Source organism: Hypanus sabinus, chromosome X1, assembly GCF_030144855.1.
Source record: "Hypanus sabinus isolate sHypSab1 chromosome X1, sHypSab1.hap1, whole genome shotgun sequence".
Lineage (NCBI taxonomy): Eukaryota > Metazoa > Chordata > Chondrichthyes > Myliobatiformes > Dasyatidae > Hypanus > Hypanus sabinus.
Window position 1 is genome coordinate 26644287 of NC_082738.1, and position 23441 is coordinate 26667727.

The window sequence follows — 23441 nt, forward strand, 5'->3', positions numbered from 1 at the left end:
TCGATACCTTTTCTATTCTTTGAATGTTCAGGTAGGGTCAGAGAAACCTAGTGGGTGTGCACATAGGTACTTAGTTTTGTATGTTCACGTGCTTGTGATTTGAGCCAATAAATGTACTTGTCAGTAAATACAGATTCTCTCTGTGCCTAACTGATCAATATAGTTGAGGGTGAATGTCTGGAAATGGACACAACACTCAGAGAGCCACTGAGAACAGTTATGAATTCATATCCCAGGACTCAGGAGACCTGTGAGATATTTCTTACTTCTAGTTTGATATCCAAGGTTTAAACAGTGGTATACCACAGCAGACTGAAGTAATTTCTGAGGCTCCACGGTACTCTTTATACCCTCACCTGTGTGTGGCTACCAGCACTTTCTAGGATGTTACTTGTAGCTAGTGAGGCTGAACTTGGGAAACAGGTGAAAAAAGAGGCGACGGTGTTGGAAATACCATGAGCCAGCAGTTCCTGTGAAAGAGACAGAAATAAGTTATTGGGAATACAGATAGGGAAGGAAACAAAGTGTATAGGCATTTGTCACTTTGCATTGAAAAATGGTTTTAGAATTATACAGTATAGAAACAGGCTCTTTGACATACCATGTCTGTCTATACTAATCACACTTGCCTGAATTAATTCCATTTCCCTCTGTGTCTCATTATAGAAAGGGTGTGACGGCTTTGGAGAGGACATAGGAGAAGTTCACCACGATACTGCCTGGGGATTAGAATGTGTGAGCTACAGGAGAGGTTGGACAAACCTGGGCTTTGTCTTCTGGAGCATCGGTGGCTGAGGGGAGACCGGAAGTTGAAAAGATTATGACTTTAGGGCAGTCAGGGTCTTTTTCCCCAGGATAAAAATGTTAGATATTAGAGAGCATGCATTTAAAGTGAGAAGGGGGATGTTTAAAGGAAGTGTGTAGGGCATATTTTTTACACAGAGACTGGAAGGTGCTTGGAACAGGCTTCTGAGAAGCAAATATGATAGAGCACTTAAGAGACTGTTAGACACATGAACATGCAGGGAGTGAAGGGATATGGATCATGTGCAGGCAGAAGGGATTTAGTTTAATTCAACATCATGGCCAGCACAGACATTGTGGACCGAAGGGCCCGTTCCTGTCCTGTACTGGTCTGTGTTCCGTGTTCTATATATGCCCTATATGCTCTGCTCATTCAAGTATAATCTAAAGTGATTAGACAAAAGTATAGCAGGGATGTCAGAGGTAAGTTTTTACATAGAGAGTGGTGGGTGTGTGGAACGTCCTGCCAAGCATGGTGGTAGAGGCTGATACACTGGGGGCATTTAAGAAAGACAGGCACATGGATGATAGAAAAATGAAGGACTATGTAGGAGGGAATGGTTAGATTGATCTTGGAGTAGGTTAGAAGGTTGGCACAACAACGAGGGCTGAAGAGCCTAAACTGTGCTGTGATGTTCTGTATTCTAAGTACCTGTCCAGATACCTTCTATGTGCTGTTACTGTGTCTGCCTCCATCACCTCCTCTGCTACTGACCCAATTAAAAATGGATTCCCTCTGGGCCTTTGAACACACATTGTGTTGTCACCATGGACTTTCTATCTAATATCTTGCAAAAATTGGAGTTGCCCCATTTTTGGTTTCTCTGAGCAGAAATAGTGGCTCCGTAGGGTGATGGGGCCACACACATATTGAGTTGATCCATATTTATCAGTGAAGGAGGAGGGTCAATGAAGTGCAAGAAGGCAACTCCGTCTGTTCCACCACACAGTTTACCCATGGCTCGTATATATCTATGCTAATTGATTCCATGTCTCTTAATCATGGGTAAATCATGCTTAACTAATCTGTTGGAGTTTTTCGAGGATGTAACCAGGAAGTTAGATGGGGGAGATCCAGTGGATGTAGTGTACCTCGATTTTCAGAAGACATTTGATAAGGTCCCACATAGGAGATTGGTGGGTAAAATCAGAGTTCATGACATTGGGGGGGAAGGTATTGACATGGATAGAAAACTGGTTGGCAGATAGAAAGCAAAGGGTAGCGGTGAATGGGTGTTTCTCAGAATGGCAGGTGGTGACTAGTGGGGTGCCACAGAGCTCGGTATTGGGACCACAGCTGTTTACCATTTACGTTAACGATTTGGATGAGGGCATTGAAAATAACATCAGCAAGTTTGCTGATGATACTAAGCTGGGTGGCAGTGTGGCATGTGATGAGGATGTTAGGAGAATTCAGGGTGACTTGGATAGGCTGAGTGAGTGGGCAGATACTTGGCAGATGACGTTTAATGTGAATAAGTGTGAGGTTATCCACTTTGGGAGTAAGAACAGGAAGGCAGATTATTATCTGAACGGTGTAGAGTTAGGTAAGGGAGAAATACAAAGAGATCTAGGAGTCCTTGTTCATCAGTCACTGAAGGTGAATGAGCAAGTGCAGCAGGCAGTGAAGAAGGCTAATGGAATGTTGGCCTTTATTACAAAGGGAATTGAGTACAAGAGCAAGGAAATCCTCCTGCATTTGTACAGAGCCTTGGTGAGACCACACCTGGAGTATTGTGTACAGTTTTGGTCTCCAGGGTTAAAGAAGGACATCCTGGCTGTAGAGGAAGTGCAGCATAGATTCACAAGGTTAATTCCTGGGATGTCTGGACTGTCTTACGCAGAGAGGTTAGAGAGACTGGGCTTGTACACGCTGGAATTAAGGAGCTTGAGAGGGGATCTGATTAAAACATATAAGATTATTAAGGGATTGGACAAGATAGGCAGGAAATATGTTCCAGATGCTGGGAGAGTCCAGTACCAGAGGGCATGGTTTGAGAATAAGGGGTAGGTCATTTATGACAGAATTAAGGAAAAACTTCTTCTCCCAGAGAGTTGTGGGGGTGTGGAATGCTCTGCCTCGGAAGGTAATGGAGGCCAATTCTCTGGATGCTTTCAAGAAGGAGCTAGATAGGTATCTTATGGATAGGGGAATCAAGGGATATGGGGACAAGGCAGGAACCGGGTATTGATAGTAATTGATCAGCCATGATCTCAAAATGGCGGTGCTGGCTCGAGGGTCTACTTCTGCACCTATTGTCTATAATCCTCTTTTGCCCTCCCCCAACCTGCGAAACAATGATCAGTCTCAGTACTGAAACTTTAATTGAATCCCAAGTTCATCAATCTTTTCAAGCAGAGAATTTCACATTTCCCTACACTGGCATTGTAGGCAGTCCAGGGGAGACTCACTGGATTAATTCCCAGGATAAGAGGTGTGCCCATCTATCATTAAGGACCCTCACTATCTAGAACATGCCCTCTTCTCATTACTGCCATCAGGGAGGAGGTAAAGGAGCCTGAAGACCTACATTCAGTGTTTTACGAACAGCTTCCTCTCCAATATCAAATTCCTGAACGGTCTCTGGATCCGTTCCTCTTCTGTACTATTTATAGTAATTTTTATGTCTTGCACTGCACTGCTGTTGCAAAACAACTAATTTCACAACATGTCAATAATAATAAACCTAATTATGATTCTTATTCCGATTCCTATCTCAAGCAGTTGAACAAATTAGGTTTGCATTCTGTGGAGATTAGAAGAACGAGAGGTAATCTTTCTGAAATATATAGGACCCTAAGGAGGCTTGACAGGATGAGTCATGTCCATTTTTGGGGGCGGTTCTCTCAATTGAGCGGACACGTTTGCCAGACTTGGGGATGGTCACTTACAACAGTAGGAACTTCTCAGAGAGGGTGGTGAATCTTGTTGAAGTTGTACAAGACATTGGTGAGGCCTTATTTGGAGTACTGTGTGCAGTTTTGGTCACCTACCGACAGGAAAGAATACAGAGAATATTTACAAGGATGTTGCCAGGACTGGAGGACCTGAGTTATAAGGAAAGATTGAATAAGTTAAAATTTTATTCTGTAGAATGTAGAAGATTGAGGGGACATTTTGCGGAGGTATACAAAATTATGAGGGGTATAAATAGGATAAATGCAAGCATTCTTTTCCACTGAGGTTGGTGAGACTAGACCTAGATGCCATGGGCTAAGGGTGAAAGGTGAAATGTTTAAGGGCAATATGGGGCAACTTCTCCACATAGAGAGTAGTGAGAGTGTGGAACAAGTTGCCAGCGCAAGTAATGCATGCAATTTCAATTTCAACATTCAACAGAAGTTTGGATAGGTACATAGATGGGAGGGATATGGAGGGCTGTGGTCCTGATGCAGGCCGATAGGACTAGGCAGTTTAAATGGTTCAGCATGGAATGGATAGACTGAAGGGCCTGTTTCTGTGCTGTAGTGCTCTATGATTCTATTCATTCTGTGCTCTGGAGAAATGATGGGAATGTGGGGAGAATAAAAAATAAGATGAGTGTAGAACTAGTGTGATTGGGCAGTTGATGGTTAGCATAGACTCATTGGGCTGAAGGGCCTCTTTTTGTGCCGGATGCCTCTATAATTCTTGAAGAGGAGAAAACTAAAAGGGAAAAAGAAACCTCCTCAGACTCACTCATTCTTGAAGTGCAGGAATGTGCTTTTCCATAAGACCTGTCCACTCCCAACTTCAAATTGGTGATTTATGATAAAAGTGTGCCAACTAGTATTTACGGAATATCTGTTAATCTGAAAATACAGACCTGGTTGGGGTCAATCTTATATCTGTGCTTGTCGGCATAGATCATGGCTAGGGATACCGACACAGCATAACCAACAAAGGTAATCGCCACCGTGTCTCCGACTAGGTTCGGGATGCTTCCCAGGGCTGGTAACTGAGGGCTTGGAAACCTGTGAAAAAATACACAAAGCGCATTATTCTATTTCCACTTGCGATCAGAATCAGGTTTGTTAGCTCTGACATATGTTGTGAAATTTGGTGTTTTGCGGTAGCAGTCCAGTGCAATACATAAAAAATACTATAAGTTACAAGAAGAATATATGAGAAATAGGTGGATGGTACAAAAAGAGAGCAAAACATTGGGGTAGAGTTCATGGACCATTGAGAAATCAGAGAGTGGGTGGGAAGAAACTATTCTTAAAACATTGAGTGTGTGTCTTCAGGCTCCTGCACCTCCTCCCTGATTGTAGTCTAAAGAAAGGGGCATATTCTAGATGGATACCACCTCCTTGAGTGATCATCTTATGAAGACGTCTTCAATGATGGACTGCCAGGACTTGTCAATTAATAGATAAGACAAGCTGACACCAGGTTAAGGTCTGTTGGGATGCTGATATTAGAAGCTGGATACAACTTCTGCTCATTTGTTTCTTCAAAGGACATTGTTGCTGGGTGATTGGAGGCATCAAAGGAGATATCAAATTGGCCACTCTTCCTATCTCACAAGATCACAAGACAAAGGAGCAGAAGTAGGCCATTCGGCCCATCGAGTCTGCTCTGCCACTCACCGTGAGCTAAACTATTCTCCCGTCTAGTTCCAATTTCCAGCTTTTTTCCCCATATCCCTTGATACTGTCAATCTCTTCCTTAAAAGCCCTCAATGATTGGGCCTCCACAGCTATATGTGGCAACAAATTCCATAAATCCATGACCCTCTGGCTAAAAAAGTTTCTCCTCATCTCTGTTTTAAATGGGTACCCTCTAATTCTAAGACTGTGACCTCTTGTCCTGGACTCACCCACCAAGGGAAACAGCCTTTCCACATCTACTCTGTCCAACCCTTTCAACATTCAAAATGTTTCTATGAGATCCCTTCTCATTCTTCTATACTCTAATAAATACAGTCCAAGAGCTGATAAACGCTCCTCATATGTTAGTCTCTGCATTCCAGGAATCATCCTCGTGAATCTTCTCTGAACTGTCTCCAACATCAGCACATCCTTTCTAAGATAGAGGGCCCAAAGCTGCACACAGTATTCCAAATAGGGTCTCACCAGTGCCCCAGAGAGCCTCATCAACACCTCCTTACTCTTTTACACTATTCCTCTTGAAATGAATGCCAACATAGCATTCGCTTTCCTTACTGCCGATCCAACCTGGTGGTTAACCTTTAGGGTATCCTGCACTAAGACCCCCATGTCCCTTTGCACTTCCGATTTTTGAATTTTCTCCCCATCTAAATAATAATCTGCCCGATTGTTTCTTCTTCCAAAATGTACAACTGTACATTTCTCAACATTGTATCTCATCTGCCATTTCTTTGCCCACTCTCCTAAACTGACCAAGTCTCTCTGCAACCTTTCCATTTTCTCAATACTTTCTGCTCCTCCACCTATCTTGGTGTCATCTGCAAACTTAGCCACAAAACCATTTAATCCATAATCTAAATCATCGATATGTAGCGGTATGCTACACACAGCGCTAAAATAACGACACGGAGTTGGTAAACTGCAATTAAAGAAGATTTTATTCAAACTTCACAGCCTTGCTTTAAAGCCTCCCTCATCCCACCCTCACTGGGCGCGGATGCTGTAAGGGGCACGTACTCACAAACCCCCGCAGGCTTTTCCCTTTGTTGGTGAAGCAGACCTGGTCTTTGTGCTGGTGCGCTGGCTAATTGTGAGCCGGTTCGAGTGCGCTAGGAAGTGGGTCGCCACATAACCCCCCCCCGAACCAGCGATACACCCCCCAATGTCCACAGTCTGGGCTGGACCCTGTTTGGGAGGTCGGCCTCTGCGCCGCGGTGTCGGAAACTCGACCGGTTGCGCCAAGTCCACTTGGGCCAGTTTGAGTCGGTCCACCGTGAAAACCTCCTCTCTCCCCCCAACGTCCAGCACGAACGTGGACCCATTGTTGTTGATCACTGTAAACGACCCCTCGTAGGGCCGCTGTAGCGATGCCCGATGCCCGCCCCTTCATACAAACACAAACTTACAGTTCTGCAGGTCTTTGGGTACGCAGGTCGGGTTCTGCCCATGCTGTGAAGTGGGTATGGGGGCCAGGTTGCCGAGCCTCTCACGTAGTCTGCACAGGACTGCTGTGGGTTCTTCCTCGTGCCCCCCTTGGGGCTGGTATGAACTCCCCGGGGACGACCAGGGGTGCGCCGTACACCAACTCAGCCGACGAGGTGTGCAGATCGTCTTTGGCTGCTGTACGGATGCCAAGTAGGACCCAGGGAAGCTCGTCCACCCAGTTAGCTCCTCTCAGGTGGGCCATGAGAGCCGACTTTAGGTGACGGTGGAAATGCTCCACCAGGCCGTTCGATTGTGGGTGGTAGGCAGTTGTGTGGTGCAGCTGTGTCCCCAAAAGGCTGGCCATAGCTGACCACAGGCTGGAGGTGAACTGGGCGCCTCTGTCGGTGGTAATGTGGGCTGGTACACCAAAGCGAGATATTCAGGTGGCGATCAGGGCCCGGGCGCAGGATTCGGAGGTGGTGTCGGTGAGCGGGATCGCCTCTGGCCATCTTGTGAACCGGTCCACGATAGTCAGGAGGTGCCGCGCTCCACGCGACACTGGCAGGGGGCCCACGATATCTGCATGAATTTGGTCGAAACGCTGGTGGGTGGGGTGGAACTGCTGCGGCAGGGCTTTGGTGTGCCGCTGCACCTTGGCCGTCTGGCAGTGCATGCACGTTTTGGCCCATTCACTGACCTGCTTGCGGAGTCCGTGCCAAACGAACCTGCTGGAGACCATCCAGACGGTTGACCTGATGGAGGGGTGCGCTAAGTTATGAATGGAGTCGAAAACGCGTCGCCGCCAAGGTGCCAGGACGACGGGACGGGGCTGGCCGGTGGTGACGTCATAGAGTAGGGTCCTCTCACCTGGGCCTACGGGGAGGTCCTGGAGCTGCAAACCGGAGACTGCGGTTCTGTAACTCGGGATTTCTTCGTCTGCCTGCTGTGCCTCTGCCAGCGCCTCAAAGTCTACCCCTGGGGAAAGGGCATGAATGTTAGGGCGAGAGAGCGCGTCCGCCACGACATTGTCCTTACCCGAGACGTGCCGGAAATCTGTTGTGTATTCAGAGATGTAGGACAGATGGTGCTGCTGGCGGGACGACCAGGGATCGGACACCTTCGTGAACGGAAAGGTAAGCGGTTTGTGGTCCGTGAACGCGGCGAAGGGCCTACCTTCTAAGAAGTACCTGAAATACCGGATTGCCAGGTATAGCGCCAACAGTTCCCGGTCGAAAGCACTGTATTTGAGCTCGGGTGGCCTCAGGTGTTTGCTGAAAAATGCCAGGGGTTGCCAGCGACCCTCGATGAGTTGCTCCAGTACCCCACCGACTGTCGTGTTAGATGCGTCCACTGTGAGGGCAGTAGGGACGTCCATTCTGGGGTGCACTAGCATCACGGCGTTCGCCAAGGCTTCCTTCATTTGAATGAAAGCAGCAGAGGACTCCTCGTCCCAGGTAATGTCCTTGCCCGAACCGGACAGCAGGGTGAACAGGGGGCGCATGATTCAGGCAGCTGAAGGGAGGAAGCGGTGGTAGAAATTGACCATACCTACGAATTCCTGAAGGCCTGAAGGTGGGTCGGGGGAAATGGCGGACCGCGTCTACCTTGGCGGGCAGAGGGGTTGCCCCGTCTTTAATAATCCTGTGGCCCAGGAAGTCAATGGTGTCAAGCCCGAACTGGCGTTTGGCGGGGTTGATTGTTAGACCGTACTCACTCAGTCGGGCGCAGAGTTGACGGAGGTGGGACAGATGCTCCTGACGACTACTGCTGGCTATCAGAATGTCATCCAAATAGATGAAAGCGAAGTCCAGGTCGCGTCCCACCACGTCCATTAACCGCTGGAACGTCTGTGCGGCATTCTTCAGGCCGAACGGCATGCAGAGGAACTCGAAAAGGCCGAACGAGGTGATGAGAGCTGTTTTGGGGACGTCGTCCGGATGCATCGGGATTTGATGACATCCCCGGACGAGGAATACCTTGGAGAAGATCCATGCACCGTGCAGGTTTGCTGCAAAGTCCTGAATGTGCGGCACAGGGTAGCGGTCCGGTGTTGTAGCCTCGTTCAGCCTGCAGTAGTTGCCGCACGGTCTCCAGCCCCTGTTGCTCTGGGCACCATGTGCAGGGGGGAGGCCCATGGGCTGTCGGACCTCCGGATGATCCCCAATTCCTCCATCCTCTTGAACTCCTCCTTCGCCAGTCGGAGCTTGTCCGGGGGAAGCCGCCGAGCACGGGCGTGGAGGGGTGGTCCCTGGGTCGGGATGTGGTGCTGTACGCCGTGTCGGGGCATGGCTGCTGTGAACTGCGGTGCCAGAACCAATGGGAAATCCGCCAGGACTCTGGTGAAGTCGTTGTCAGACAGCGTGATGGAGTCGAGGTGTGGGGCTGGCAACTGGGCTTCTCCCAGGGAGAACGTCTGAAAGGTCTCGGCAGGTCGACCAGCAGGCTGTGAGCCCGCCAAAAATCCGCACCCAGAAGCGGTTGGGCTACGGTGGCCAGTGTGAAGTCCCACGTGCACCGGCTGGAGCCGAACTGTAGCTGCACCATATGGGTGCCGTAGGTCCTTACCGTGCTGCCATTCACTGCCCTCAGGGGGGGACCTGGTGCCCTGTTGCGGGTGTCGTAACTCATCAGAGGTAAGATGCTGATCTCGGCACCGGTGTCGACCAAAAAATGGCGTCCCGACCGCTGGTTCCACACATACAGGAGGCTATCCCGATGGCCAGCCGCCGTACCCATCAGCGGCGGCTAGCCCTGGCGTTTCCCGCGAACTTGCAGGGCGGGCGACAACGGCGGGCTTCTGCACCCCACCGCTGGTGGTAGAAGCACCATTGTTCATTGGGCTCCCCACCCCTGCCTCTGGGGTTAGCGGGCTCTGCGGCCGGGCCTGGACTGGTTTGCTGCTGGGAGCGTGGCTGGGTGATCTGTGCGATGGACGCCCCGCTCACCTTTTTGGCGTTCCACAGCAAGTCCGCCCAGGTTGCCACCTTCCGGGGGTCGCTGAAATCCGCGTCGGACAGCAGCAGGCGTATGTCCTCGGGCAGCTGCTCCAGGAATGCCTGCTCAAAGATGAGGCAGGGTTTGTGTCCGCCAGCCAGAGACAACATCTCATTCATTAAAGCCGATGGAGGTCTGTCTCCCAAACCATCCAGGTGCAGTAAGTGGGCAGCCCGCTTGCGCCGTGAGAGTCCGAAAGTCCTTAGTAGCAGGGCTTTGAATTCCATGTACTTGCCGTCTGCTGGGGGAGACTGTATGAACTCCTCAACCTGGGCCGCTGTGTCCTGGTCGAGGGAGCTCACCACGTAGTAGTAACGTGTGTCCCCTGAGGTTATCTGCTGAACGTGGAATTGGGCTTCTGCTTGCTGGAACCATAGGTGAGGTCGTAGCGTCTAGAAGCTTGACAGTTTCAATGAAACCGCACGAACAGATGCGGCATCGGTCATCTCCGGTCCAAAAATTGTTTGGACCGTCGGGGTCACCAATTGTAGCGGTGTGCTACACGCAGCGCTAAAATAACGACACGGAGTCGGTGAGCTGCAATTAAAGAAGATTTTATTCGAACTTCACAGCTTTGCTTTAAAGCCTCCCTCATCCCACCCTCACTGGGCGCTCACCCTCACTGAAACTATCAAACCAGGACACAGAGCAGTGCAGCACAGCTAAAGACCCTTGGCCCACGATGTCTGTGCCAAGCAGGATGCCAAATTTAACTTACCCTCTCTGCTTGCACTTTGTCCATATCCCTCCATTCTCTGCATATGCATATGCCTGTCTTGAATGTCACTAACATATCTGCTGCTATCACCACCCCTGCCAGCCCATTCCAGGCACCCACTATCCTCCGTGTTATAAACCTTGCACCCTTCATCTCCAATTGAGTATCCAAATTTACTTCAATATGCAATGTTACCCTCAATGTGCAATTTTACTGACTCACATTGTTATCTAACAACTTGCATCTGGATGATCTTGTGCCCTTGAATATAAAAAAGAAATCCTACAAAGTGCTTGGAAGATGCTTCGCCAGATTTCTGATGTTTACTGCTTCTCTTAGTTGTATAGAAACTGAGACTATTTTATAAATCAAATATTTAGATCCCAGCTTTATATCAAGATGGCTCAATCTAAAGTCATACTACCAGAAAATTTGTCCCTCAGGATTTCTTCCTCTGCTCTCTCGGGTTCTCTCCCCTTTAATCCCAGTGTTGTCTTTGACAGCCTCAGTGCCTCTATTTCTCGTTGAGCCAAGGACTCCTCCGCTTTTTAATTGAACTTCTAGACAAGTTCAAACCTGTAAGATCCGCCAAGATGGGTTCTGAAAGAATGTAAGGACAGCTTCTATCCCACTGCTTTCAAAAGTTTGAGTGGACAAAGATGAACTCTTTCTCCTCAATTTACCTTGCCTCGGGCTTTACACTTCGTCTCCCTGCACAACTGAACCTGTGAAACTAGTCTACGTCCTTGAGATACTTACATATGGAAGGACCTGTATCGGGGGCATATGAACAAAAGCTTTTCATTGTATTGCAGTACATGTGACAATAATAAAGCCAAAATCAGCCGAACCACACTTGCAGGATAGTTTTAAGGCCTTTTACTTTTGGTGAGTGTGCGAAGGTGGGGAATGTTGGGACTGGTCGGCCATCAGCTGTTGGTAATTGGCTTATGATTGTCACATGTACCAAGATCCAATGAAAAGCTGGTCAGATCATTCCATACATAAGCATATCAAGATAGTATTAAAAGGAAAACAGAACGTAGACTATAGTGTTACCGTTACAGAGAAAATGCAGCGCAGAATGACAAATAAAAGTGCAAAGGCCACAATGGGGCAGATTGAGAGATCAGCATCTGAGAGGTCCGTTCAAGAGTCTGATAACAGTGGGATAGAAACTGCCCTTACGTCTGGTGGTAAATGCTTTCAGGTTTTTGTATCTTCTGCCTGATGGGGGTTGGAAGAAGAGAGAGTGACCAGGGTGGGAAGGGTCTTTGATTTTGTTGGCTGTATCACTGAGGCAGCAGGGAGGGTAGACAGAGTCAGTGGAGGGGAGGCTGGTTTCTGTGATGGACTGTGCTGTGTCCACAATTCTCTGCAGTTTCTTGCGGTCTCAGGCAGAGCAGTTGCCGTATCAAGGCGTTACGCACCCGGATAGGATGCTTTCCCTGGTGCCTCTGTAAAAATTTGTGAGGGTCAGCGTGTACTTGCCAAATTTCTATTGCCAACTGAGGAAGTAGAGGCGCTGGCGTGCTTTCTTGGCCATGGTGTCTATCATTGCAACTTGTTGCTGTGGCAACCTGGAGTGGGACTCTGCACCTTGGGGAACAAACTCCAGCCTCCTTGTGGAAGAAGACATTCAGATGCTGCCCCAGTGATGAGTGTAGCACCATCACTTAAAGCAGCCAACTTCTTCCACACCCTATGAACACTGGTTGGGTGTCATCAGGATGCAGATCTCTGCCCTTCAGTGCTTTCTACGCCATCAATATAATGTTGTCTAAAGATTTTTCACACCAATGCAGGTTTAAAAGGCTCCATAATATATCAGAACTAAGTAGTGCAAATATACTTGACAGAAATTCTTTCAGATCTTAATCCTGTTGAAATACTAACATTATCACAGTATACAAGCACTGGAAAGCCAATTGATGCATAGCTTCACAAAATCATAACAGAACAATGGAGTTCTAGCTAAGAAATTGTTTTTTGGCTGATGGCTGACCAGTCCCAACATTCCCCACCTTCCCACACTCACCAAAAGTAAAAGGCCTTAAAACTATCCTGCAAGTGTGGTTCGGGTCACAGGTCATTTGCATTTGTCTGATTGGCCAGGGACGTGGAAGCTCCTGGTTATGGAGTCCCCTCCCTTGTCTCTTCTTTCCTCCACCAGTGACCCCATTTCGGGGCTTGGCAGCAGACTGGAATCCAGTAGGGGAGGCGGAAACCCATCGTGTTACTAGAGACAGCTGCATGTTATCACCCCTTTTTCTAGTGATCTGCTGATATATGCTCTTCCAAATTCAGCATTCTCCCCTTGGTCAGTATTAGGAAGACAGAACTTCCAGCAAATGGGGAATGGCCTGACCAAAGGCCAAAGAATCACTACTACTATCGGGCAAGAGGTATAGGACCCTTAGGTGCCACACTACCACATTCAGGAACAGTTATTACAAGCACCAGGCTCCTGAAGAAATGTGGATGACTTCACTCACTTCAAATCTAAACTATCCTGGAGGCACACTTTCTAGGACTCTACAATTCATGCTGTCAGTATTATTTATTTACTTTTTTGTTATTTGCACAATTTGTCTTCTTTTGCACATTGGATGGTTGTCAGTCTTTGTTAATTATAGCTTTTCATAATTTCTATTACAGTTCTTTATTTTCTTGTTAATGCCTGCAAGAAAATGAATCTCAAGGTAGCAGATGATGACATATACATACTCAGATAATACAATTACTTTGAACTTCGAAACTCCCATCGCAGAACAGCAGCAACAGATGAGAGTCCATTATGTAAAGATTGGATTTGTATTGACAAGCACAATGACTGTCATTAACCTGGAGGGTTAAAAAGCTTATTTCTGTGCTGTGTGACTTTATAACTCAAAAAAGGTTCACCAACACGTGTGATTAACAGAAGTCCCAAACAGAGGTGTTAGAATGTGGCAGACTCACTGCTTTGATCATACATCATTTACAAACTGCAAGGTCTTCTTAAAAGTAATCAGATCCATGAGGGGGAAGTCAGAAAACCCAATTCACAGTTGTTCTGCTCCTTCTCTGTTCCTTTTCTCTCTCCTCCTGATCTACCCAGTTTCTCCGACACCCATCGCAGCTCACATCACCCTGTTCCTTTCACCTCTCCCACCCACTCCATCTGTCCGTCACCACACACCCCTCCCACTGAGTCCCTTCCCCCACCCACTCCATCTGTCCATCATCCACACACCCCTACCACTGAGTCCCCTCCCTCACACACTCCATCTGTCCATCACCCACACACCCCTCCCACTGGGTCCCCTCCCCCACCCACTCCATCTGTCCATCACCCACACACCCCTCCCACTGGGTCCCCTCCCCCACCCACTCCATCTGTCCATCACCCACACTCTCCTCCCACTGGGTCCCCTCCCCCACCCACTCCATCTGACCATCACCCACACACCCCTCCCACTGTGTCCCCTCCCCCACCCATTCCATCTGTCCATCACCCACACACCCCTCCCACTGGGTCCCCTCCCCCACCCGCTCCATCTGTCCATCACCCACACACCCCACCCACTGGATCCCCTCCCCCACCCACTCCATCTGTCCATCACCCACACACTCCTCCCACTGGGTCCCCTCCCCCACCCACTCCATCTGTCCATCACCCACTCACCCCTCCCACTGAGTTCCATCCCCCACCCACTCCATCTGTCCATCACCCACTCACCCCTCCCACTGGGTCCCCTCCCCCACCCACTCCATCTGTCCATCACCCACACTCTCCTCCCACTGGGTCCCCTCCCCCACCCACTCCATCTGTCCATCACCCACACTCTCCTCCCACTGGGTCCCCTCCCCCACCCACACCATCTGTCCATCACCCACACACCCCTCCCACTGGGTCCCCTCCCCCACCCACTCCATCTGTCCATCACCCATACACCCCTCCCACTGGGTCCCCTCCCCCACCCGCTCCATCTGTCCATCACCCACTCACCCCTCCGACTGTGTCCCCTCTCCCACCCATTCCATCTGTCCATCATCCACACACCCCTCCCACTGGGTCCCCTCCCCCACCCACTGTTCCTATCTGCCCTCCTCATCTCCCTGATTATGTTCCAGGCTCCACCTCCCTCTCCAATCAGACGCACCATCTGCAGCCCCTTGTCACCTGTTCCTCTCTCCTCCAGCCTGTGTCACTATCTCCATTCCTCCCTCCTCCATCTTCCGATCACCCTCCTTACCTGGATCCACCCATCACCTGCCAGCTCTTGCCCCATCCCACCTCTTTATACCAGTTCTATTCTTTTAACCCAGATGAAACATCTCAACCTGAAACATGAATTGTCCATTTCCCTCCACAGATGCTGCATGACCTGCTGGGTTCCTGCAGCATCTTGATAACTACTCACTGGTATTCACACATGTCTCTTGTGGACTTTCATCACTGTCATTTTAATCTCCTGGAGAAAGAGGAGCTCACCCAGCAGGGATGTGTCCCACAATCTGGACGTTACAACGCTCATCGAGGGATGTAGCAAAAGTGACGGCTGTGGCCACGATCAGCTGTGAAGAAGAAGTGTGCAGTTAAATCCAATATTCTATTCAGTTCTTATGAATAGTATAGTAGTAGTATAGCACAATGTTGTGCCGACCCTCAAACCCTGTCTCCCATATAACCCCCCACCTTAAATTCCTCCATATACCTGTCTAGTAGTCTCTTAAACTTCACTAGTGTATCTGCCTCCACCACTGACTCAGGCAGTGCATTCCACATACCAACCACTCTCTGAGTGCAAAACCTTCCTCTAATATCCCCCTTGAACTTTCCACCCCTGACCTTAAAGCCATGCCCTCTTGTACTGAGCAGTGGTGCCCTGGGGAAGAGGCGCTGGCTGTCCACTCTGTCTATGATCGAAGTTTCTACAGATCTCAAAAGATATCTACTGATTTCTACAGGTGTCCCATGGAGAGCATTCTGACTGGTCGCTGCACCCTTTACTACATAGGATTCAATGCACAGAAGTGTAAAAGATGCTAAGAGGGCTGTAAACTCAGCCAGCTCCATTAATGGCACAACCATGACCCCCCCCCCCCCAATCAAGGAAACTTTCTTTTCTTTCTCAATCTTTTTATTAATATCAACATGATAAGATTAATACATAGATAACGGGATTACAAACTTACGAAATTAAAATGAACATAAAAGGATACACAAGTAATAAGTACAATATAGTTAAGTCTTCCCAAATCATGAATGATACTAATATCATTTAAACGAAACAAAGAAAAGACTAGGTATATCATGTTGAGAAAAAACAGAAAAGAGAAAAAGAGAAAAAAAATATTATTACCCTAAGAAAAACTAATCTAACAAACTGATCACTAACTAATAAAGAGAAAAAAAAGGAAAAGAAAAAGAAGGAAAAAAATGGGCTGTTTATAATATCTATAAAAAGATACAAAATCATCAGTGTCCCCAACCCCGATCCTCTCAATATATATATATAATCAAAACCGGAAAAACAAATAGGATTGGAACAGGGTCAAATTACATCATGTGAAAATATTGAATAAATGGCTTCCAAATCTTTTCAAATTTAATAGAAGGGTCATATACGACACTTCTAATTTTTTCCAAATTTAGACATAACATAGTTTGAGAAAACCAATGAAATATGGTGGGGGATTAATTTCTTTCCAATTCAACAAAATAGATCTTCTAGCCATTAATGTAAGAAATGCAATCATCTGACAAGCAGAAGAAGATAAATGGATTGAGTCCATCATTGGTAAAACAAAAGATTGCAGTAATAGGATGAGGTCATAAATCAATGTTCAATACCGTGGAAATAATATTGAAATATTATTCCAATATTTTTTCAAAAGTGGACATGACCAAAACATATGAGTTAAAGACTCTATCTCAGAATGACATCTGTCACATATAGGATTTATATGGGAATAAAAATGAGCTAATTTATCTTTGGACATACGAGCCCTGTGCACAACTTTAAACTGTATCAATGAATGTTTAGCGCATATAGAGGATAAATTAACTAATTGAAGAATTTTATCCCAATTTTCAATAGGGGTAGTAAGGTTAAGTTCTCTTTCCCAATCATTTTTAATCTTATAAAAGGCCTCTGAATGTATTTTCATAATTATATTGTAAACATTTGATATTACACCTTTCGGAAAAGGATTTAATTCTAACAATTTCTCCAAAATACCCGAAGAATCAAGATTTGGAAAGGTAGGATGTACAGTGTTTAAAAAATTCCTAATTTGTAAATAGCTTTAAAAAATGAGATCTAGGCAAATCATATTTATTAGATAATTGTTCAAAAGACATAAAACAATTATCCAAAAATAAATCAGAAAATCGTAGTATACTTTTAGTCTTCCAAGATGAATAAGCTTGGTCCATAATAGAGGGATGAAAAAAGAAATTGGATACAATAGGAATAGTTAAAACGAATTGATTCAACCCAAAAAATTTCCAAAATTGAAACCATATACGTAAAGTACGTTTGACTATCGGATTGTCGATTCGTTTATGCAATTTAGTAAGAGCAAAGGGAAGAGAAGTCCCTAAAATAGAACCCAATGAAAATCCTTGTACAGATTTAGTTTCCAGATTTACCCAATGAGGGCTAGGAGATAAATCCCAATCCCTTAACCAACATTTCAAATGTTGAATATTAATTGCCCAATAATAAAATCTAAAATTAGGCAATGCCAATCCACCCTCCTTCTTTGACTTCTGTAAATATCTTTTACCTAATCTAGGATTTTTATTCTGCCATATATATGAGGAAATTTTTGAATCGACATTGTCAAAAAAGAATTTTGGAATAAAAATTGGTACTGCTTGACATATATATAAGAACTTGGGTAAAATAATCATCTTAATAGCATTAATCTGACCTATCAGAGATACAGACAATGGTGACCATAGTGAACAAACATTTAATCTGATCAATTAAGGGTAAAAAATTAACCTTGAATAACTCCTTATGATTTTTTGTATATGATTTCCCTGTATATAAAATAAGTCATTAACTAATTTAAAAGGTAAATTTCCATAAATTGGAACCTGTCCACTTAAGGGGAAAAATTCACTCTTATTAAGATTCAATTTATACCCGGAAAAATTACTAAACTGAGCCAACAATGATATAACTGCAGGAATGGATTTCTAAGGATCAGAAATGTATAATAACAAGTCATCTACATATAATGTTAACTTGTGTATATCCATCCCGCGAGTAATGCCAAAAATGTTAGGTGATTCTCTAATAGCAATTGCCAAAGGTTCCAAAGCAATATCAAATAATAATGGACTAAGAAGACAGCCTTGCCTGATACCCCAAAATAAACGAAAAAAGGGAGATCTTTGATTGTTAGTAAAAACCGAGGCTACTGGAGTATGATATATCAATTTAATCCAGGATATAAATGTCGGACTAAAATTAAACTTCTCAAGCACAGTAAATAAATATGGCCATTCAACTCTGTCAAATGCTTTCTCCGCATCTAATGAAATGACACATTCTGAGGCGCTGCGTGAAGGAGTATAAACAATATTCAATAATCTCCTAATATTGAAAAAAGAATAATGATTTTTAATACAACCAGTTTGATCCTCCAAGATAATTTGAGGTAATACCTCAACCTGGTCGCCAGTAACTTGGAAAAGATCTTGGAATCTGCATTCAATAAGGATATTGTTCTATAGGATGCACAGTCAATAAGGTCTTTATCTTTTTTCAATATTACAGAAATGGAAGCTCTATAAAAAGTTTGTGGTAATTTACCTAGTCTAATTGCTTCTTCAAAAACCCTGCATAGCCAAGGAGAAAGAGTAGAGGAAAAAAACTTTAAAAATTCCACTGTATACCCATCTGGACCTGGTGCTTTACCCGAATTCATAGAGGAAATAACACCTTTAATTTCTACATCCGTAATAGGAGTTTCTAATATTAAAAGATCTTCTGATGATAATTTTGGAAAATTCAATTTCCCAAAGAAATCATGCATGCTATTACGATCATGAGGAAATTCAGAATGATACAGGGAGGTCTAAAAATCTTGAAAAGATTTGTTTATCTCAGCATGATTAACTGTCAGTTCACCATTCTGTTGACGAATCTTAATAATTTGATGTTTAACCGAAGCATTCTTCAATTGATTAGCTAACAGTTTACCCGATTTATCACTATGTATATAAAAATCACTTCTGGTTTTCATTAATTGATTTTCAATTGAAGATGTAAGTAATAAACTGTGTTCCATTTGAAGTTCAACCCTTTGTTTGTAAAGCTCCTTACTAGGAGCAATCGAATATTTCTTGTCAATTTCTTTAATTTTATCAACCAATAAACGAGTTTCCTTCTTAATACATTTTCTCAAACCAACAGAATAGGAGATAATCTGTCCATGTATATATGCTTTAAAAGTGTCCCAAAGTGTTCTGCAGGAAATTTCATCCGTGGAATTAGTTGAAAAGAAGAAATCAATCTGTTCCTTCATAAATTTAATGAAATCCGGATCTTGCAGTAAGGTAGAACCAAATCACCATTGTCTAGCACTAGAAGCTGTATCCATAAATTTAATAGAAAGTTTCATTGGAGCATGATCAGAGATGGCTATAATGTCATAATTACAACCAATTACAGATGGAATAAAATGAGAGTCAATGAAAAAATAGTCAATTCTCGAGTAAGAATGATAAACATGTGAGAAAAATTAAAACTCTTTGTCCTTAGGATGCTGAAACCTCCAAATATCGAAAATTCCATTATCAGTCAAAAAAGAATTGATGTAAGTGGCGGACTTATTTGGTAAAGTCTGAATGGATATAGATCTATCCAGCAAAGGATTTAAACAGCAGTTGAAGTCACCACCCATTATTAACATATATTCATTTAGATTAGGTACAGAAGTAAGTACAGACTTAAAGAAATCAGGACAATCCACATTTGGAGCATAAACATTAACCATAGCAACCTTCTTATTAAAAAGTAATCCAGTAATTAACAAAAATCTACCACTCGGATCCAAAATAATATCGTGTTGAACAAATGCAATAGAGGAGTCAATAAAAATTGAAACTCCTTTTACTTTGGCGTTCGCATTCAAATTCGAATGGTACTGTTGACCCCTAAAAAACCTAAAAAAATGTTGATTACCCTCTTTCCTCACATGAGTTTCTTGTGCAAAAATAATATGCGCATTCAGTCTTTGGAATACTTTAAAAATCTTTTTCCATTTAATCGGATGGTTTAAGCCATTAGTATTCCAAGAGTCAAAATTAATGGTCTGAGCCATATTTCTAGAATCAACCCTTTGGTATATAAAGAGTTAACCAAAGTATGAACTCATGCACCCAGAAGAGGAACAAAAGTAAGGGGAGGACCCGGAAATGACGACACAGCGGACATTTTAGTAGTTTGAAATCAGCCCAGATGAAAAAAACTAGAAAAACTAATAAAAAGACCAAAAGGATTAGAAAGGAACCCTCCGCCCACCACCCACGGAAAGAGACCCTGCTGCGCCTAAAGGAGGCCAGAAAAAAAAAGTATGACACTAAATCTACCCCCCTGTCCCCAGAAGGTGACTCCAAATATATAAAGGAGGAAAAATAGATCCACACAAAATCCGAATAAGTAATTAACACTATACTAAAACAGACTTCTTAATATAATTGCTAGTAAAAAGAAAACAAAAAACTTTCAAACATCGGTGCCTCAAGAAAGCAGCATCCATCATTAAAGTTCCTCACCATCTCTGACACGCCCTCTTCTCATTATTACCACTGGGGAGGAGCTGCAGGAGCCTGAAGATTCACACTCAATGTTTTGAAAACAGCTTCTTCCCTGTTCCATCAGATCTATGAACAGTCCATGAACCCACTATACTACCTTGCAGTTTCTCTTTTGAAATTAATAGTATTTTTTTAATGTACTGCACTGTACTGCTACTGCAAAGCAACAAATTTCATGACTCATCAGTCATAATAAACCTGATTCTGATACACGCAACATTCTTCAATAAAAGCTCAGTGAGTGACCGTTCCAAAATGGCAAACACTCTTACTGTGGATGCAGAGTGTGACTGGCCAATGACTTTCTAAGGAAACTACGCTGATACTCCAGTCCAATACCAGCACAGTGTGAACTGTCAAAGGAGTTTCCGTTAATTGAAATGTGCAGTCGTGCTGGCAGGAAGGGTAACTAACTGGACCAATATTAACGGAGCCTGGAACTTGACTAAACGTATAACATTACAGTGTGTGGAGTGTAGAGGGGTCGGGAGAGGGCAGGCTCAGACATGGTTTAGGTTAAATTTAGGGATGTAGTTTCGTCTCTGACCCCTGTGTGTTTTGACTGTCCTCAAGACTAGATTTGCGACAGCACTGTCATAACAGAGGCTCCACACACCCTCAGAAACATTCACTTTGGGCAACATAGCCAGAAGCTGGAATCATCCCCAGAGAAACGATGTCCTTGTTATCCAAGCAAACACCAGACGACAATTGGAGCCCTTGCTGTGTGGTGAAGGATTTGCTTGTTTATGTTGGGCACTTCGTGTCAATGTGCGGTTAGTGAGCTTCAGTGGGTGGGAATTCAATTACTAGTCCATTGTAAACGTGACTAACAGGAGACGCTAGTCCAACAGATGTATAAAGATAAAAGTGCTGCCTGTCCTCTCAGGAGTGGATGTGATAGATCCCAGAGCATAATTTTGAAGAACTGGTATCTGGGCTAATATTTAACCCTTGACTAACAAAACTGGAGCAGCAGATTACGTGATCGTGGGGTGGGGTTGCACTGTAGCGTATGGTTAACGTAGCACCAGTGACCTGGGTTCAATTCTGCTGCTGCCTGTAAGGAGTTTGTGCATTCTCACTGTAAGCATGTGGGTTTCCTCCAGGTGTTCTGATTGCAAAGATGTACAGGTTAGTGGGCTAATTGGTCACACGGGTGTAATCGAGTGGCATGGGCTCATTGGACTGTTAGTGTGTTGTATGTCCAAATAAAAATAAATAATTACAGAGTAGCACAAACAAAAGATTTCCAGCATCTGCAGAATCTTTTGTGTCTATCATTACAGATGAGCCCTGATCTGACTTCTGGGACTGACCCAAGTGCTCCTCCCCTTCACTCCTGTCAATGCCTCCACAGAGAGGCCCAGCAATGCCGGATCCTCCCATTTACTTCCTAAGCACCCGAATGCCAAATATTCCAGCACCAGTTGGCATGCCCTCACCATGATGATCTCGATGGGGATGGGGGTCCTGAGCTTCTGCTGGAAGCGGCTGTTGATTTCCTTCATCGGAATGAGCACACTGAGGCAAATCAGTGAAATAATCAGCTCGACAATGTTTGTCATCGCGAGGGCTCCAAGCAGCGATGCCAGTGTCTGCAAAGATAAGAAATAATACCTTACGTATTTTGCACAGTTCAGCCCCTCCATTCGTTCTCCTTTGTCTGATAATAATTATTTTAAGAAGCTGCTTTTGGTGTCTCTCAGTCTCATTAAGAGGCAACATAGAGTTACATTATCCCAGACCATTTCAGATAATAGGGGTTGGTGCCACCGGCAGATGAGGTCCTACTTTACCTGACCTCTTCATATGTCAGGGGAACCTGATGGAAAGGCCTAGATCTACGATGAATCCCTGTGCAACATAGCTTTAGAAATATCTTTGTACAAACTTTTTACAGGCAGTAGCGGGAATCGAACCCCAATCACTGATCGATGGTGCTGTAAAGCAATTACAGCACTACCATGCACTACGCTACCATGCTACCCCTTTTTCTTCTCTGCTACTCTAGGAAGCAAAGGAAATAGTCAACGTTCAAGACAGGACAGAATTATTGAAATTTTACAGCACAATTCTGGCTGTTCAGCCCATCACCACTCAGTTCAAACCCGTTTTTCAGCACTGTACTTGTTGGAATCCAAGGTTGAAATCCTTGCTAGTTGCAGGATTTCAGCCACGCACTAGGGTCTGTTTAATTGTGGGGAGAAGTTTCTGTCTCTCCCACCTTTTCAGACAGTGAGTTCCGGGCCACCCATTATCTCTATTTCCCTTCAAATCCTTCTACTCCAAGTAGTTAGGCCTTACATGGATTATTGTGCACAGTTCTGGTCGCCCCATTACAGGAAGGATGTGGAGGCCTTGAAGAGGGTGCAGAGAGTTCTATCTGTCTCGGTTAGAGGGCATGAGCAATAAAGAAAGATTAGACAAACTCTCTGGAGTGGTGGTGGCTGCAGGGAGACTTAACAGAAGCTTATAAAATTATGAGGGTGTTTAATAGGGGTTTATAAAATTATGAGAGCATAAATAGGGTAGAGTATCTTTTTTTCAGGGTAGAAATGTCAAATACTAGAGATCAGGCGGTTAAGGTGAGACGGGGGATGATTTTTTACACAGAGAGCAGTGGGTGCCTGGAAGTTTTAGCGAGACACGTGAATCTGCAGAGAATGGAAAGATATGGATCATGTGCAGACAGAAGAGATTTGGCTTAATTCTGCAACAATGTTCAGTGTAAACATTGTAGGCCAAGGGACCTGTTCCTGTCCTGTACTGATCCATGTTCTCTGTTCTTTGTTCTATTATTTTAAATTCCTACCCCGCTTCTGACTGCTCTGCCAAGGATAAAGTGGCCTTTCTGTTTATCAAGATGATTCATAAGTTTATACAAGTACATGAGCTAGTCCTTATTAGGGGATCGGAGATGGAGAGGGCCAGTATCTTTAAATTCTTTGGCATTACCGTATCAGTGGATCTGTCATGGCACCAGCAGGTAAGTGCAGACATAGCAGTACCTCTTTCTTAGAAGTTTGTGTAAACTTTGACAAACCTACAGTTAAAAACTATCGACTCACTTCTAAAGATTCT

The 23441-nt window shown here is 44.8% G+C and overlaps 1 protein-coding gene across 7 annotated transcripts in view; it reads right to left on the bottom strand.

Moving 5' to 3' along the window:
• slc26a10 (solute carrier family 26 member 10) overlaps positions 1-23441 on the bottom strand; it is a 142089-nt gene that overhangs the window by 91061 nt on the left and 27587 nt on the right. For all 7 annotated transcript variants that reach the window (XR_009509001.1, XM_059956119.1, XM_059956121.1 and 4 more), the window contains 4 exons: positions 21803-21955; positions 15012-15094; positions 4611-4758; positions 357-470 (listed from right to left, as the gene is read on the bottom strand). Coding sequence is in view for 6 of the 7 variants with exons in the window: in XM_059956119.1 (XP_059812102.1) it covers positions 357-470; positions 4611-4758; positions 15012-15094; positions 21803-21955 (498 nt within the window). In the remaining variant the exon portion in view is untranslated. The remainder of the gene's footprint in view (positions 1-356; positions 471-4610; positions 4759-15011; positions 15095-21802; positions 21956-23441) is intronic.